Genomic DNA, 19,458 nt, shown 5'->3' with positions numbered 1-19,458 from the left:
AAAATTTTTCTGATATTATCTTGGCGATTAACGTGTTAAGGGGCACAACTAGTGCGAAATTTTCAAAAAATCGAATTTTCAATTTTTCCATGTTTCGATAGGTTATACGCGCCTTTGGAGATCGACGATAACTAAAAAAATATTTAATTTTTTTCTTCAAGAATTTAACTATGTATTCTTAAAACATGTATAAAGATATTCCTAAAATTTTGAAATGATTGATAAAGTAGTTTTTTTAATATACATTCCCAAAAATCACCTTTTTTTAGGCGGTTACACTAGTTGTGCCCCTTAATTAATTTTAAAAGTAGTACGCAATGACTGAGTTATATATATATAATTCGATAAAAAAGTTGTGCCACTTAAGTAATAACATCATGAACTGATGTTTTTCAATTTGTTACAAAATTTAAAGTTAAAAAAAATCTCTACATCAACGTTCAATTTATTACAAAACCGTGCAAATTCCCCATTTTATATATAGAATAAACTATAAATCGCGTCAAATTTGTCGAATAATCACTTGTTATCAATACTGTATGAAGATCTTAAAAATCGATTAAAACTAATATTCATAAATAGGTCTTTAAGAACTGTTCTTCGATATCTAGACCATTTAATTTATACTACCGCACTGTTTAAATTATACGAAATCACTTTTGTCCCGCCACTTTGGATAAATAATTCTTAAGGTCACAGAATATCAGTTTCGTAAACTTTATTTGTATCCGATATATTGTTGACTTGGGCAGTTTCGTTATTTTTACCCGGCGCCTGTGCCAGTTGAGTCAAGCTACCGCTGAAGGCAGGTGCAATGTTCAGATTCATTTTGAGAAGAAGATTGCCTTCACTGCCAGTTTTTTTTAGCAAAGAAGCATCGTTAAGGGTGGTTAGTGGGGTTGTTGTGTTGGTTTGTTGGAGTTTTTGCAAACGCGCGTATTGTTCTTGAAGTGCTTTTTGTTTGCGCAGAAGCTCCTGATGCCTTTGGTCCAACTGGTGGTTCCTGTTCTTAATCGTACCATCTTGGGAATTTACAGACTCGCAACTACTACTGTTACTGGCAGCATTGGTGGCTGCCAATTGGTTATTTCCCGGTATCGCTGTCCTCGGCAAAGGCAAAGGCGACGTGGGGGACGCCAAAGGTGATCGTGAAGAAGTCCTCGGAGGCGGAGGAGGTGGCACACGTCTTCCTGTGACTTGAGCCACTAACTCGGAGTTTCTTTCAGGAACTGGAGGTTTACCTTGGGGCTGTTGGCCGTCGTATGAGTGCATTCGGCGCAGAGTGCCCATTCGTCCATTTGGGGCGTTCTCCAGGCCGCCGCTGGAGCCGCTGCTGCTGTTATTGTCGGCGAGGGCTCCTCCGTCCTCCTGAGGTCTCGCGAATGTCTGCAGCTCGTCTAGCAGAGCGTCGAGTGCGTTCTCCGGACGCTCGGAGGCGGCGCAACCGACTCCGAGCCCGACAGAGAGCGGCCCCACGCCGGGCTCCGAGACCATCCGCGACCCGGGCACGGCCTGGTAATAAAACACACACGTTGTTATGTTAACAAATGTTAAAAAAATATTAATAATATTTTTGATATAACGTTTTCAATTTTTACAGTTTTATTGCCATTGAATTTCAAAAGCACCAGTTAATCGTGACGAACTGTGCGCACAGTTTTGTATCGTCCAAATCGAGCTAATGACGAGTATATTCGTCAATCACAGGTTGAGTTGCGCATAAGATTTTGAATTATGTGTTTATTTTACAAAATTGAAAAATGTTATTACTAGATTTTACTTCTTTATCAGGATAGGCATATACAGTGCTGGATTTACAGTAGGGGGAGTCGGGGCTACTACCCCGACTCTCGGGGGCGGCAAAATTTGGATAGTGAGAAGAAAATTCTATACCATATAATTAACTTATTTTTTTAATAACATTTTTAATTTCAAGAAATATAATTAACAAAACATTATACAAATGCAATGCAAAGTTTGGCAATTTGGCTAATATAAAGATTCGTAAGTGAGTTGAAAGTTTAAGAAAAATATGTTCTTCAGATATCGAGCCCTCTTAAGATGATGAATTTGTGCACTTCCAAGCTCATAGCGCCGAAAAAAATTTAAATTAGTGACGCATGGCATTGTGCCTTACGGCAAGTTACTGAAACTTTCCGTACTGAAAATTACCTTTCATTAAAAGCTTTAAAATTTTTTGAAAAATGATAAAAATTGAATTAATTTTTTTTTATATTTTGAAATTTTTTAAAAATTATTAAGTTTCATTTATTAAACTTATTAAAATTAAATTTTATTTGAATAATTCGATTTCTATTGATAGCGAGACGTGCTGATTAGTTGTTGGCCAAGACAGATCCAACTGTTTCGAAAATACGGGCCAAAATGCCAAAAATAATAATTCATCTTTTGAAAAAGGAACGTCCAATATCATTAAAAGAAATTTACATATATAGACAAAATGGAGAACTGATTAAATTTGTGGGAGGCAGGTCTAGCGGTTTCGGTAAACCAATAAAAAAATTTGAAAGAGAAACATTTGGCGGTCAAAAATGATCATTAGCCATATGCACATCAAATTATCAAATATTTTAATAATATAAATTTTATTTACATTTCTAGATACTAAATTTGATATGATTTTAAAATAACAAACATTATTTAAGAATGTAATAAAAATGCGAGTAGTTAATAATTTTATTATCAAGTAAGAGCGAACATACTATATAGGCCTATACTTTTCGAAAATCCGGAACAATCCGGGACAAAAGATCTAAAGCCGGGACAAATATTGCTTTCAGAAAAAACCGGGGCACAAGCTGAAAATCCGGGACTGTTCCGGCCAAACCGGGACGTATGGTCACCTTACTAATGATTACTTTTGACCGCCAAATGTTTCTTTTTCAATTTTCTTTTTTGGATCACCGAAACCGCTAGACCTGCCTCCCACAAATTTAAACAGTTCTTCATTTTCTTCGTTCTATACATGTAAATTTTTTTGAATGATATTATACGTTCCGTTTCTCAAAAACTGAATTATCATTTCTGTCATTTTAGCCCGTATTTTCGAAACAGTTGGAACTGCTTTGGCCAATAACTAATCAGCACGTCTCGTTATCAATAGGTTTCGAATCGTTCAAATAAAATTTAGTTTTAATAAATTTAACAAATAAAAGTTCATAATTTTCAAATAATTTCAAAATATAAAATTTGCCGCCCTGGGCAGTAGCCCCGACTGTCCCTACTGTAAATCCAGCACTGGTTATAACAAACAATTCACATTTTTTATTCAATATATTAGTTATTAATAAGTAGTTTTATCCACATATTCTCGCTCATACAATGATGGCAAAAAAACGTGCAAAAATTGAAAATCTTGCAACAATGACTTCTATAAGATAAAATATGTGATATCATATAATATAATATCAAAAAGACTTTTAGTAAAAAATTTACTACAACAATTACTATACCTGAATTTCGATTTTAGAACATGCGACATGCGACAAAACAGTGACTTCATTCTGGTACTGGTGCGGTCAAACATACTGTGAATATATTCGGTTGCATATACAAACTCTAAAAACAAACAAAATATAAAGCGCATGCTTTTTCGGGGACTTTTGCTACAAACATGATTTGAAAAAATAAACCAATAAAATTGTAAAAAATGGCAAAAAAACTATTTCTTACCGCGTATCGAGAGTCAAGCGAAATTGCGCCCTTTTGACTATGATAAACACAGATAATTGAGGCATAACAGAAAAATGTTATGGCAAGGCCATGTTACATACATTACGCTACCGAATCATACTGAATACTGTCAAAATGTCATGCACTTGCTGTGCATTCAAGTGTTTTACACATAAACTGCAACGTCACTCGTATGTTATGAAGCTGGGTCAGAAACACCCTGTTATCTAAAATAGTTTTTTTTGACATTTGTGCGGTTTCTAGGTTAGGTTTTCTATCGCATGGCTTTTGTCAATATTTAGTATGGAAAGTTTTTCATAACATGGCCTTGCCATAACATAGGTCTGCTATGCGGCAGAACCGGCCACTGATTTTTTTCAAGAGGTTTTATTTGGTATAGGTATTCAATAGGACATAATTCTTGACATACCATAGTCAAAAAGATGTAATTTCGGATAAAATAAGTCATGGTACTGACACATGGTTTTTTGTTAAGGCATGAATAGTGCCAGTGGCGTCGGAACCGTGTGGGCTGTGTGGGCTTGAGCCCACCCATCAATCTCAAAAATATAATATTATAATTATAAAAATATAATATTATATGATATTGTTCAATGTCTAAAAAACGAGCAAGGCGCACTGGCTGCCTAAAAAACGAGCCCACCATCAAAAATTTGTTTCCGACGCCACTGAATAGTGCATAAGAGAACACGCACCTCCTGGTCTAAATTTTAGTGATTTAAGTTAAATTTATTACACGGATGAAGGGACAAACTGCGACTCGGAACGTTTGTAGAATTTAAAATTATTAATAAATAGTGCACGTTCACACCATAATATTTTTTATGTATATTAGGGTGGTCCTCAATATGGATTGTTACGAATTTCCTTGCTCCCAGGGGCTCAAACGCATCCAAAATGATTAAAAAAAATTATCTGAAAATTTTAAGTCTTAATATTAACTTTGAGATAGTCCGCATTACAACCAAAGTTTCTTTGCTTTTTCATGCTAAGTAAATACTGATTTTATAAAATATATAAAATTTTGATGTAATTGTTTTATTTGTGATCAAAATGAGCAAACACATTATTATTCTGAAAATTTTGATTCACTTGCCGCTAAGTTATGAAAATTCTAATAAACAAATGTGATTTTACCCATGTTATTTCCATGAGAAACTTTGGTTGGAGTGCGCACTATCTTAAAGTTAATATTAAGAGCTAAAATTTTCAGAGAATTTTTTTGTATCAATTTGGAAGCATTTGGGACCCAGAGAGCAAAGAAATTCAAAACTATCCATATTAAGTTCATAAAATTATTGAAAATAAGTCAAACCATGTTTGCTAAACATTTGCTATTGCAAAAACGTGTCATGCAATTCATGTAAAAATATATATACATTTCAAAGGACGATACAAATCTTATAGCTTATATATATAACAATATACAATTTAAAAAATATAAAATTTATATATTTTGTTTAAAATAAAAATCTAACATGCATCGATAACTAGATCCCTCCCGCTGATAGTAAGGCTACTTTTTTGGATCATATGGAATGATAGTTTCAAAAAAAAAACAATATTTAATATAACAAACTAATAAATAAATAAATAAAAAGTATGATGCAGTCACAAACTTCTAAAATAATTTAAAAAAAATAAATCAATAATAAATAAAATTCACGCACGTACAAAGCATATATGTAATAAATTACTATAATACGACATCACTACTTTTAGCTTGTTTTTCAGTTTGGAGACAGAATTTTAACTAAAATGTAATGTAAAATTTTAACTAACATATTATAAATTGTTAGAGGGTTTCAAGACTACAATATACCACTTTGTTTGATTTATATTTTTTTATTATTAAACGCTTATCATTTCCAATGTACCTTACTATAAAATCATCGTTAGGGATTTAGTTGGAGTTAAAATAATATTTCAATTATTTCTATTTTTATTGAAATATTATTTTAACTTGGTGAGATAATTTTATAAACGTGATTGGTGTTCAAATAAGATAAAATAGTGCTTAGTAATAAATAAAATGTTGCAATTTTCTTACTTGACGTTTAGTTTTTAGTTCATAATTTTGCAAAATCGACAAGAATTTATCGAAGTCTCTGACATAAACCTTGATTAAGATAAATTAAATAAAAATTTTTGAATATTTCTTCAGCAAATTGATGGACAAAGTTGGGATTTTTTTTATCTTTATCAATTTAGAGTTACGTTAGAAGAAAACGCTGTAATTTATGAAATGTGTACTTTTAATGTTTTTATGCTTTAAAACTAAACAAAATATTCTTGATATTTCTTTAACAAAAATTTCAGCATAAATATAACATAAAATTTTGGCCTTTTTTATTTTTAAATTATTGTTAAAGACAAACGTGGTGATATATTTAAAACTTCACAAATAATTTCTTTTAATATTAAACTTTTTTTTTTAGATATTTTCTCAGAAAAAAATTTTCAACATTTTGATTTTATAGCCAAATTTTCAATAACAATCCATTATTTATACTTTCCTTTATTTCCAGTTGAATTTATGCTGTATATTCAAGACACTATTTTTTTAAATAGCAATATTTTTTAAAAAAATTGAAAATATGAAAACTTTGAAAATTGAAGTTTTGCAGAAATTGGAATTCTAGATGTATTTTCAGCACACGTGTTTACACCAAATTTTTTATTTGATATTTATTCAAAATAGAATATTGTTAGAAGAAAACGTAGTAAATTACAATTTTTTTTATCTCGACGACAAAATTTTGATTGACAAAAATTAAAAATGTGAGAAATTTGGAAATTTAAGTTTTGTAAAAATTGTAATTCTAGATATTTTTACAGCAAAAATGTTTGTATCACAAATTTTGAATTTGTCAATATAAACTTTTTAATTATATGAATATAAAAATTTTGATTTAATATAAAATAATATTAAAATATTAATACTTTTATCCTTTTTTCTCAGTTGAATTTTCAATACTATTAATTTATATTTTTGCATTTTATTGCATTTTTGTTATTGATAAATAATAACATTTTTCTGCAAAAAATAAAAATGAAATAAAAATGCAAAGAAAATTAGAAAAATTAGAAAAATTTGGTAAAATTTGAATTTTAAATATCATAAAAATGTTTACACAAATACAATACAATAGATTCATATTAGTAATTTATTTAAATTAAACAATATGATTTTATATTATTTATTGCATTGATGACAAAAAAATGCCAAAAATTGAAAATTTTGAAATAAGTCTTTTATATATGTTCAAATATTAAAAATTAGAAAAAATGGCTTTGTAATATATTTTTGAGTCAAATTTATTGTCACATTTTCATTTCAAGAATATTGCTCAAAAATTGCAATTTCAAGGCATTAAGTAAATTTTTTTCATTAATTAATTTTTTTAGACAAAAGACTTGTCTGGTTCAAAAAAATTTATTTTAATTAATTTATTTATTTTAAAAGCTCTAATTTTTTATAAGAAATAGTAATTATTTATTTATTATTATTAACTTAAATAATCTATTTATTATTTTTAGTTAATTTATAATTATTTTTATAAAAATAATTTTTTTAGCCTATTTATAGTATAAGTTTTATCTTTTTTTTTCCATTTTTTTAACAATTTTTTTAACAAAGTATTTTTAAAATATTAGTATTTTGTTTAACAACTTATTCAGGATTTTTATGATATAAGTATTTTATAATTAAATCAAACTTATGAGTATTTTTACGATATAAGTATTTTGTAATTAAATCAAATTTAGAAATATTTTTACGATATAATTATTTTAATTTTGAAATAAATCTATAAGAATACAGATAATAAATTTGAGGTGAAGTGTGAAATTTTATTGGCTAAAGAAATATTTCAACCAGATTACTTTTGAGTCATATAAAATTTCAAAAATTATTTAAAATAATTCTGTATAATGCAAATAATATTGCAATATAGAATCTATTCAGATTATGGAGAGAAGTTTTATTCGACGAAGAATAGTTTCAAGTAAAATTTTAAAATGTTAATACCTTTATTTAAATAAAAAATCGTATTTAGCAGTTCATGAAAATGTTAAATACATAGCATGAAGTTCAATTTGCCAAATAAATATTTCAAGCAGAATACTCAAATTCTAATATTTTTACTTTAATACTCTAAAATTTCGAGTCCAGTAGTCCATTAAAAAACAGTCAGAGATTTTTTAATAATAATATTAATAATAGTGCTGTCAACAAACTCTTGTCGATAATTTCTCAAGTGCTTTGTACAGTAACAACATTTCATCGAACATCATCATATACAGAAAAAAATATTGGCAAAATCAAAAATACAAGAATAATAAAATTTATAAATAAAAAATCATTAAACAGGCATACGAACGAAAATGATTTCAATAAAATCAATTCATGGGCATCGCATAATATATAATATTAAGTAGCTATATATCGAATCAATACAATTATGACAAATAGATTGAAAGAAAAAAATGCTTTATGCATAAATAAAATTAATTGTAATTTGTTTGTATTAATTACTCGTGTGCTATTGCCTCTTTGAAGTTGGAGCTCCATTTCCAGCTATACTATAATGGGACGAAAATTGAAAAAATTAGAATTGTTCGATTATTTTTTTAGCCGCGATAGTAAAAGAAATATTAGAAATCTTTTAAAATACTATAAAGAATCTTCTCTGTTAATATGACTTTTGTAAGTGTTATAGATTTTGCAAAAAAACACGACAAAGTTGGAATAAACCAAACTTGTAAAAATTTGCAAGGTTGGTGTTCATAAATACTAAAATTTTTAATTTAAATTAAATCGTTGTAATGATAAAATATATGAATAGTACGAATACTATTTTAATTTTGGAATTGTATGAGAACAAATTTTTCACCAAAATTTAGTAGTAGTTAAATTTGAACAAGAAATAAAGAAGTCGTTTTTACAGGTAAATATTGTAACACCGCACTTTTTCTAGAAAATAATTAATTTTAAAATAATTTTCCTTAGTTATGGAATTATTTTCACTTGATTTGATAAAGGAATATTTACAGCATTGTTCCAAATTTATTATTTAAAAACTGTTACAACAAACCTTTTTCGTCTCTATTTAGAAATATAATAAAAAGATTAATACAAAGTTTATCGTACCTAGGAATTTTATTATTACCCAAAATAAAGATTGAAAAGTACCTGAATCTTTTGTAATCCTAGAATTGACTTAACAAATGCTAAAAATTTTCCTTGAATTACGAGAATGTAACTTGAATTACCATGTAACATTTGACTTTTCATGAAATGTAGTTAGAATTTTCTTTAACAAAATAAACAATTTTACGTAATTAGTCGAAATTTTCCGTAAATGCAAAATCTAAGGAATTAAATATATAATTACCCTCAAATAAAGATTTATAAATATGTATATGATTTTCGTTTGACTATTATATCTTTTTGCATTTTTACCCAAAAAAACTCCTTGAATTACGTGAATGTAAAATAGAAAAATCTACTTTTTGAAATAATGAAAATAAAATTTTCAAAGAATGGTTCAGATCCAAAAATCAAAATAATATAAAAAACATTGAATATTTGAGAAATAAAGCAAATTTTCGTTTTCTTTTAATTTTCAATTTTAATCTATGTAAAACGCGATTCAAGTATTTTTCTAAAAAAAAGGTGGATATTTGTTCATATTTATTATATAAACTTTTACTTCTTTGAAATTATAAACATAGTTTTATAGAATATTTGGAAAATAAAACAAGCATTTCATACAAAACGCGAATCAAAGAAAATTTTTCTGAAAAAATGGTAAATTATTAAAAATTACTAATTTTTTTATTCAAATTATTAATATAATTTTAAAGAATATTTGGGTAATAGTATAAATATTTTATACAAAAAATTTTGAAGTATTTGAAGAAATTTGGATATATTTCCAAATATTTATTGATAGATGATTTATATAGCAATTAATATAATAAGAATAATATCAATTGCAAATTATAGATTTATATTTAGTTCAATTTAGAAATTTAAGAGTTTTGGAAATAAAATAAAAATGCATTATAAAAAACGCCATACAAATATGATTATTCTACAAATAATTGTTGAATTTTGAAAATTACTAATTAATTTTGAAAAGTACTAATTAATTTTGAAAATTACTAATTAATTTTGACTAATTGAATTATATAAAAAAATGAAAAAATCGGTGAGTACAAATTTAATTGAAAATTGCAGATATATCTAAATAAGTTTAAAAATTTGACATTTTTCTAACTATTAATGCAAAACTAGAGTGTTATTATAAGAATTACATTGAAGTGCTAGTAATTTTTTGTGTAATATACATAAGTATTGTGATTATGTTTTAAAATATTAAAAATTCGATCCCTATATTGCATATAGAGCATATAAACTTTTGGATTCTCGAAAAATAAAAGTTACACTTACGTAACCAATAAGATTTTTTTCTATAATTGCTCACTTGTAATTTTCTTGAAGAGACCGTATTTATTTTAATTGAAAAGTTAAAATGTTATTCAAAACATAAATAAACCGAAAAGTAAATCTTCTCTACAATATATTTAGAAAATACTTGATTTTTCAAAAAGACTTTTAAATTTTTTTTACAAAGATACGTACGAAATATTTACGTAAGGCTGGAATAAACAATATTTAAAATAACTTATATTTATTTTTTAAGAACTTGAATTTGAATTATTTAGGAAATTAGAATTTTGTTTAAAACATGAAAAAATAAATAATTAAATCTCTCTATTACATGCAGATATTAATTACTTTTTGGGAAATAAAAGTTACATTCACGTAACCAAAAAGTTTGAGAGATTTTTAAAATTGTTAAAAAAAACTTGGATTTATTTTAATTGGGAAATTAAGTTTTCATTTAAAACGAATGACTTATTTGGTCTAAAGATAATAAATGTTATTTTTGACTAAAATAATTATTATGAAAAATAATACTAACAAGAAGTGTTTTTCCTAATTTTGTTACTTACATGTTTATTTTGAACTTAATTTATAAATTTCAAAAATAAAAACCGCTTATTTATTTTATCAAAATATTTCCACACTATTGTACTAAATTCATAATTCATTTTTCATAAACCTTAAACTCCATTTTGGAAATGGAAATATGAAAACATTCATGGAAAAATTCGACAAAAAACACATACAGATCACCACAAATGTCATGACACATAAAATAGGTGTTTTTCTTTCATTTTTCACATGAAAAATTACAATAATAAATAAACAAAAAAAATATTGAAAACGAAAATTACATACACGTTTGTCTTGAAGTATCTTTATGGACAAACTTAAATAATTAAAAATAATAATTTTATTATATTTTTTTATCAAACGCTCTTGAGCAACAAAACATTCCAAGATGTAACAAATAAAAATAATATAAAAATTAAATATAATTATTTGCCAATAAACTTAGATTTTCACGACATTTTTTTAAGTCGTTTGTTTGGACAAATAAAATTATTCATAATGGAATTTTGTCACAATAATTATAAATTATAATCAAACAGAGGTCACATTGGAAATGTTTGGCGTTTTTGAGTTTCAGTTTACAAATATAACATAAACACGGTGAAAATGATATTGAATGTGGTCTTATTACTAGCATTTTTTTTGAAGAAACAAAATAATACTAGAAAAAAATAAAAATTAATTTAATACACAAATAAAAATCATACATGGTACATATTTTAAATGTCAGTTGCAAATGCATTATTTATATATACAATTTATTTTAATTATATGTAAATTATCAAAATAATGGACAAAATTAAAAAAAATATATTTTGAAGATAATTATGTTAAAATTTAAAATCCATTTTCAGTTATTTTGTTTCCTCATTATATTTTCATGCAAAACTTTTTATGGTTCAATTTCACATTTTAAGTATGTCCTCTCATTTGTTTTGGAGTACTAAAAGTAATTGCCAAAATTAATTTTCTGCAATACAGAGTGTCCCTTAGGTACCTTAGTCATTTTTTTAAACGAAAGTCGATTTTTGAAAATTATAAATACAACAAATAATATTAATTCTAGAAAACTTAGGGCAGTAATTTTGCCATTATTTTTTACTATGATACTAGAAATATTATTTATATTCAGTTCCAAAGTTCAAACAAGCAAAAATAATAAACTTAACCACAATAACCAAAAAATGGTCCAAAGTCCTAAGTTGTTTCCAAAAAGCTCATAATTTTTAAAATGCATGGGATAATTTATTCCTAATTTTTTTATATGACGTTGAGTTCTGGGACACCCTGTATATTTATTTCGAGAGTTTATTTAAACTGTTCATACAGCAATAATTGTTAGTCGAGATTAAATGGTCTTATTAAAATATTAAAAATTTGTACACGTTTTTTTTAAATCATTTTGTTGATTTTTTTTATCATTCAAATTTTTTACGTAAAAGTAAAGAAATATGAATAAATAAAAGCTGTTGTAGCTTTTTTTTGCAAAATCGAGAGTTTTGAATTTTATCACAAAAACTAGACTATTTTATCATAAAATACAGTGTCATTTGCTATTTATTTGAAATAACAAATATCTGAAATAATTCGTAATTTTTATGCGTGAATCGTTACTACACAATTAATATGAATAAATATTTAAAATGTCTAAATATATATTAATTTTAATTATATTAATCATAAAACAGCCAAAATATTTCTATAGTATGAAAATCATTATTACAACCGACGAAATTTTTCATATTTTCATTTTGCCTTTAACAATTTTCTAAAAAACTCTTACTAGCTCAAAGCTCCTATAACGAATTTTGCTCGTATGTCGAAGCAACGAATCGCCTTTTTATGCGTCTCGTACCTCGGAGTGCCACAGTATCAACTTAATTCAATCTTTTTTATCCATGCACAGGTTAATCTATCTAGGTACTGACAATTTCACAAATGGTGGGACAATTTTTGCTGTACGACACACCGGGTTCGAAAGGTACTTTGTGGTATTGATTTGTGATTCGTTGGAAAAACATTGACAGTGAATTAATTGAACGTAAAAAACCAAAACAAAACAAAACATCACAAACAGAAACAGAAAGATATCGAAGCAGGCTAAATCGGTCCTACCTTGCTCTGGGCCGACGTCGGAGTCGTCGGCGGCGGCGATTCGCCCTGCGCTTCTCCTGCGGGCGGCGGTAGGCGCTGTTCTTGTACGCTCGCCAACCTGGAATAGAGGACGATTTTAGGTTGAAGTGATTTAGCGACGGAGGGCACGCATTAGGGTTTATACAAAAACCTACATTTCAGAAAACCGGTTTTCGAATTTTAATTTTACTAAAAAACCGGTTTCAGCCGGTTTTCGAATTTTATATAAAAAATAAATTTTTGCTCGAATATTCTGTAATTTATCTGCAAATTTAGTGTAATTTAGAGCATTATTTAACTGAATTTATTTTTTGTCCGATTTTATAGATAGTAAACAAAATCATTTTAATTTTAATTAGTACAACTAAAAAATAATAGCTTATCTTGATTAAATATCTTTTAAAATAATCATTCGTTATTCATGCATCATTTTCACATATAAGAATAAAAATATCTGAATGATAGTGAGAGGAAAGTTTTCGAATAAATTAAAATAATACAATTTTAAATTAAAAAAAAAATCATTAAATTAAAAAAAAAATATTATATACATGTTTTATTAGTTTAAAAACAATTAAGCTAAACTCGTATATTGTCTGTTTCAAGCAATTTTAATTAATTAATTTTCTAATTTCTTTTCTAATTGTTTTTTGTTTAATAACATATGATTTAAAAAAACTTAGAACGTCTATCGAATTACTACTTAGACGTGTCCTTTGTTTACTCACAAAATTTCCTGAAATAGAAAACACTCTCATACTTGCGACTGAACTAGGCTTAATTTTTTTTAAAGCCTGATATAATAATTCTAAGTTTTTTGTTCTTTTACTTGTGGCTTCTAGGGGCTGAAAATTCTTTTTTTTTTGAAGTTTGAGTAGAGGAATTTACTTCTTCAAGAAGAAGACATACTGATTTAAATTAATATATACACTGATATAAAAATCTAAATTAATATATACAAAAACTTTCTGGAAACTATTACAGACTGCTAAGATATCAAATGCTATTGAACCGATATGATTTCAAGTATCAAAACGCTTTCATCTATCTTTTATATTTGGCTATATTTGCCATTTTCCATTTATACAGTGAAAACCGAATTTTTTCACTAAAAAACCGGTTTTCGAATTTTATAATTTTAGTAAAAAAACCGGTTTTTGAAAACCGACAAACCCTATTGAAAACTAATAAAGCAATTGTCATGAAATGTCTATAGCATTTTACTAATTTCATAAATAATAAACACTATGAATTTTATCGAAATCCGAGGTACTAAGATTTTTCGGCCAAAAATTGTTAGTGCATTTGATCAGGCTATTTTTCGAGTTTTCAGCGAATTTAACCCGGAAGCATATTAGTATTAAAATAATTTTTATATGACGTCATTTCTCGCTACATGTCCTACATTCAGTTTCAATTTGGATCCTATCCTACAAGCCGAACAATCGTCGAAAAAGTGAAGAACCAGCCTAAACTAGTTTTAGGTTGAGAACACGGTTGACCTACCGAATAATGCACAGTGGTATCTTCTCAAAAGCGGATCATGCGAATTTAATGAAACTTGGCACACATTGTTATTATACTTGAACAAGCTTGTGACAACATTTTTAGTTTGGTACATACGGTGGTTTTCGAGATATGTGAGACTGCACTCTGACCTGAAACTAACCGAGTTTCAGGTTGAGAGCACTTTTGGCCTAAGTGCACCATGGTAAATTTCTCAAAAGCGAATTATGCGTATTTTATGAAACTTAGCACTCTTTGTTATTATACTTGGCCAAATTTGTGACAAAAATTGGAAATTGGTTCATACGGTGGTTTTCAAGATATGCGAGATTGTACTCTGACCTGAAACTAGACGAGTTTCAGGCTGAGGGCACTTTTAGCCTCATAGTAATAACATTGTAAACTATACTGATTTTCTGCCAATAACTTTTTAAAAAATATCTGAAGTAATAATATGTTGATTATTTCTATTGATCTTACCTTTTCAGTGTAACTAAAGTTCCTGTTAACTTTTTGCACCTACGTAGTGCACTTTCTAGACGTTCAGGCTCCTCCTTCAAGAACTTTTCTTCTCTTACAACCTAGAATTTAGCATAGAAATTAGAAAAAATAATTAAAACTTGGAAATTTTTGAAAAAAAAACATTTTTATTCAATTATGTAAACATTTTCCTTAGAATATTCATTTATGTAACAAAGAGGAATTCATTTGTTGGATATTGATAATTTAAAAATAGTTCTTTAGGCATAGATATAAAGTTTAAATCAAGTGATAAATAACTATATACACACACATATATATATATATATATATATATATATAAACAGTAGAATCCGGTTAGTATGACATCAAAGGGATGCCAAAATCTCGTCATACTAACCGGTCGTCATACAAAGCATACTGAACAAAAAATTTCTAATATATAAATATGTTACATGTTTCAGTACTTTAAAAGAAAAGCCTATACATACATTATAATTAAAAATAAAAATGACACATATTAAAATTTAATATAAAATAAAATTGACATAGAGCAGGGCGGGGCACAAAGGTTCAATTTGACTTTCAGTAATTATACTTGCAACACATAACACACGTCAAACAAGCATCTATCGAACTATGTACAGAAAAAATTTCACATAATTCCTAATTATATAAATATTATTTTTTTTACTATTTTTTCTAAATTTGGTATATGATCCATTTTACCTCACATACGGGGTAAAGTGGGACAACCAAGGGCCAAATAGATGCAATTTCTTCTATTAAATTTTAAAAGGATTTTACGCAACATTATTGAACCAATGCAAAATATTAATTCTGTGGATACATTTGTTACAAAGATAACACAGTTTATTACATTAATCTGCTATTGGTCAGAAATATTCATCAGACGAGCCGGAATAACAATTTATTTAATTAATCTCTTGTAAAATTGCTTTTTTTAAAAAACTTTACTATTTTATTGCTTACACCTTTGCCGAAGTAAAGGTTCTGCTGGTCCTTTTTATCCCACTCATGTGCTGCTTATCTTCTGATAGCAAAGTCATAAGAATAAAGGTGATGGCTGGTTATGAATTTATACATTTTTTGCCCTCTACTATCAGATATTTTTGTTAAAAAAAAATCTAATTTTATTTGTTTACGAGATATCCGTGGTGGACCATTAATTGGTCTACCCTACCCATAAACATACAAATGTGATTTCTAATGTAAGTAATCAGTAATTTTTGATTGATTTCTTTACATAATTTTATTGTAAAAACAGTCCCTAGTGCTATTGTGCACAAAAGACATAGCAATTGCTTTCGTAGACTTGGCCACATCATGTGAAATTATGTCGATCATTATAATTGGACATAATTTTTTGCAAAAATGGGTCATTATAAGCGACATGTTAATGTAAGCGATGTCAATATATCCGACTAGACAGCTGTTTTTTAAGGAATTTTATATGAAAACCAAACTTCCTAGTGCGATTACGTCATTATAAGCGGTTTTCAATATATCCGGCGTCATACTAATCAGATTATACTGTATATATATATATATATATATATATATATTATTTAATTAATATCATTTATTTCACCTGTTCCATTTCCCCAGCCAAAGCCACCCTCAAGCCTTGCTGGAGAGACGGGAATCGCATTTTGAGTTCTGCGACAGTTTTACTTGCTCTGCTCAACACCAGGGCCATGTCCTCCACGGCGGACATATTGACACGTGTCCGCCGATTTATGACCTCACCTCGAAGGGTCTCGACGGACCCTTCGAGCTCCGATAAATCGGACTCGAGGCGGAGGACTTCTTGCTTGTAGAGCTCTTCTTCGCGGGTTAGTCGCATCTGAGAAAAATTATTTATATATATATATATATATATATATATACTAGATGACCCGACAGACGTTGTCCTGTACCCACATCTACATTTTTTTAATATCCTATACTAATATTTACACCGTTCACTTAAAAATAATAATTATTATTCTTCGAATTACTATTTACACAAATTTGAGCGATGTTAAATGTAGAACTGCTTAAAATAAAATGATGATTCTCAATTTCCATAGTTAACACTTTAATTATCCCTTTAACAAATATTAAAATATGTTCAATAAAATTGTATATTAAAAATTATACACTGCAATTAATAGAACAAATTTATTTCCAATAGCTCAATTTATTTTAATGCCAAGGTTTTATTCACGACTAAAACATTGATTTTCCAAATTTATCACACAAAAAATCATCGTCAGCCTTTGTGATTTATGGTCATAGCATAAGATACACGCGTTGAAAATTTAAGTCTTTTAAAAGGTATAACAAATTCAGAAAGAATTAATATATAGCATTCGCGGTATAGGTACAATATCACCTGGGAATTTTCTACCCAAAATAATTGCTTCAATAATATTGCCTATAATTTTTATAATTTTGTACCATATTTTAAATGGCTTTTAGTGATTTTAATATCTAAATTACATTTTTCTCAGCAATAATTCAATATATATTATCGTTTATGTTCATATTTGAAGTGAATTAATTTGTCAAATCCTGTTCTCATGTGCTCTATTCAACCTACGATCGACAAAATTATTGCAGTAAATGGAGAGGAAAAAGAGTGTACCCTGTGAATTTTTTTATTGTGCTCCAATTTGCATGACATTTTTGAAATAGACTAATTTTAATCTCAAGTTCAGAAGTGAAAACAATTTGCGCTCCGTCATCACCCCCCGCATTGATTGGATTACAACTTTTTTAATTCTGACTTCATCAGAACTTGTAATATACTATTTTAAAGGTAATGGCAAATGACAATCTTTTTAATGCTAAACAATGCCTCAAATATTTTCTGAAATTAATTTTTTTTCATTTATTTCTACAATCGAACTATATTTCTATAATTCAAAAAATCCTAAAAAATTCCCATAACAAACTTCAGAAAGATTTATCAAAATTCGAATAATCGTTTAGTAGGATTATCCTTTCATACATCATTACAGAGGAATTTTATCGCTCAAATTGATTCTACGTTTTAGTTAGAAAACGTTTGTATGTGAAAAAGAAAAGTGCTGTTTTTGGGGTTTTCCCTACAATAATTCGATTTTTTCTTGCTGTAAGAACCATCCTTGAACTTGAACGTACATTTTAAAAAATGAATTGGCCTAATTGGTCCAGGCGTTATTGAGTTATGCGCTTACCAACACATTTTGCGATTCATTTTAATATACAAGATTAAATCTTAAACATTTCCTTTGACAAACTCTAAAAAGAATGATCAAAATCCGACTAATCGTTTAGGAGAAGTATCAAATCATACACCAGGACAGATGAATTATATATGTATATATATATATATATATATATATATATATATATATATGTTAAATCTTTTTACCTTATCCTGGTCAGTTTGTCTGAAGGCAGATGCGCCTCCGGCCAGCAAAGTGGCCCTTATTCTGATAAATGCGTCCCTGATATCTTCTCGGACTGCCAAAGCCTGGGCCTGGGACATACGACGAAGAGTTCGTACCTGGAAAATAAAAAAAATAGTCAGTAACAAGAAAAAAAAAACATTGGTCAACTTTTTGGCCAACTTTTTCGATACTTCAATACTATGTGATTGTATAGAAGACAACTCAATGATAAATATATTTTTTTATAAGAGTTTTGTTAGAAGCTGTTGTAAATTTTTTGAAGTTAATAATTTTGTTACACTTACCTCTGTTCTTAAATCTTTTGCCTTTTTCTGCAAACCTCTCAAATGATTGTACACTTCAGGGGCTAAAATTAAATCGCCTCTATACATAGGGGCTCCTCCGGCTTGAGGGGCTAATCCCATCGGTTTCGGGGGCGGTAATGGTTTCAGTCGGTCTCGTTCTGTATAAATAAATAATATTAATATAAATATATATTTGATATAAATTTGTATTTATATATACACAATTATTTCTTTGCTATCTTAACCCATAAGCATTTATTTTTCTAAGATCACTAGTTCTATTTTTTTGGTTTTAAATTCATTTTTTTATTTAATTTAGAAATAATCAGATGCTTATGGTTTAACATAACAAATACAAAAAAATTATTTCATAAAACATATTTTCATTTACTCTATAATTATATGGACCACTATATAATAAGTATTTATTAATATTTTATTGAATTAACACACATAATATTAATTTTCAATAATAAGGCAATGCCAAGCAACTTTTTTGTCAGATTAAAAGTCCAAAAAGTTAATAAAAATAACATTCAAAAAATTATTTTCATATCAAGTTTATAATATAATAAAAATATATAAAATTATTTTACTAAGTTTAATTATTTCTATTATCAAGCACATGCATTCAGAACCTTTAATAAAATATTAATTATCAATTAGTTATTTTAATACTTATTACTATAATATATGTTGCATTCATATCTGTTCTGATAATCGTGTTTAATTAATAATTTTGAAAAATATATAAACATAATTTGGAAGGAACTTTATACCTCCAAGGTAGTTAGATTTTACACTGGAAAAACAAATAATACTCATACTAAAAATTGTATATTATATTATATAA

General features: G+C 27.5%; 1 protein-coding gene across 5 annotated transcripts in view; it reads right to left on the bottom strand.

Moving 5' to 3' along the window:
• Nucleotides 1-1,482: 1,482 nt before the first annotated feature.
• LOC113366302 (coiled-coil domain-containing protein AGAP005037) overlaps nucleotides 1,483-19,458 on the bottom strand; it is a 399,838-nt gene continuing 381,862 nt past the window's right edge. For 3 of the 5 annotated variants that reach the window (XM_026607886.1, XM_026607887.1, XM_026607888.1), the window contains 7 exons: nucleotides 18,606-18,763; nucleotides 18,282-18,416; nucleotides 16,473-16,727; nucleotides 14,861-14,961; nucleotides 12,857-12,953; nucleotides 3,474-3,579; nucleotides 1,483-1,512 (listed from right to left, as the gene is read on the bottom strand). In XM_026607886.1, coding sequence (XP_026463671.1) covers nucleotides 3,520-3,579; nucleotides 12,857-12,953; nucleotides 14,861-14,961; nucleotides 16,473-16,727; nucleotides 18,282-18,416; nucleotides 18,606-18,763 — 806 coding nt within the window. In that variant the 3' untranslated portion in view covers nucleotides 1,483-1,512; nucleotides 3,474-3,519. Of the gene's footprint in view, nucleotides 1,513-3,472; nucleotides 3,580-12,856; nucleotides 12,954-14,860; nucleotides 14,962-16,472; nucleotides 16,728-18,281; nucleotides 18,417-18,605; nucleotides 18,764-19,458 lie in introns of those variants that run through there. The other 2 variants (XM_026607890.1, XM_026607889.1) reach the window with 2 other exon arrangements.

Source organism: Ctenocephalides felis, unplaced genomic scaffold, assembly GCF_003426905.1.
Source record: "Ctenocephalides felis isolate EL2017-DRISC unplaced genomic scaffold, ASM342690v1 CF-g0.4_SCAFFOLD_01170, whole genome shotgun sequence".
In the NCBI taxonomy this organism is placed as follows: Eukaryota; Metazoa; Arthropoda; class Insecta; order Siphonaptera; family Pulicidae; genus Ctenocephalides; species Ctenocephalides felis.
Note: the sequence above shows the minus strand (reverse complement) of the source record. Positions and strands in the feature narration are given on the sequence as shown.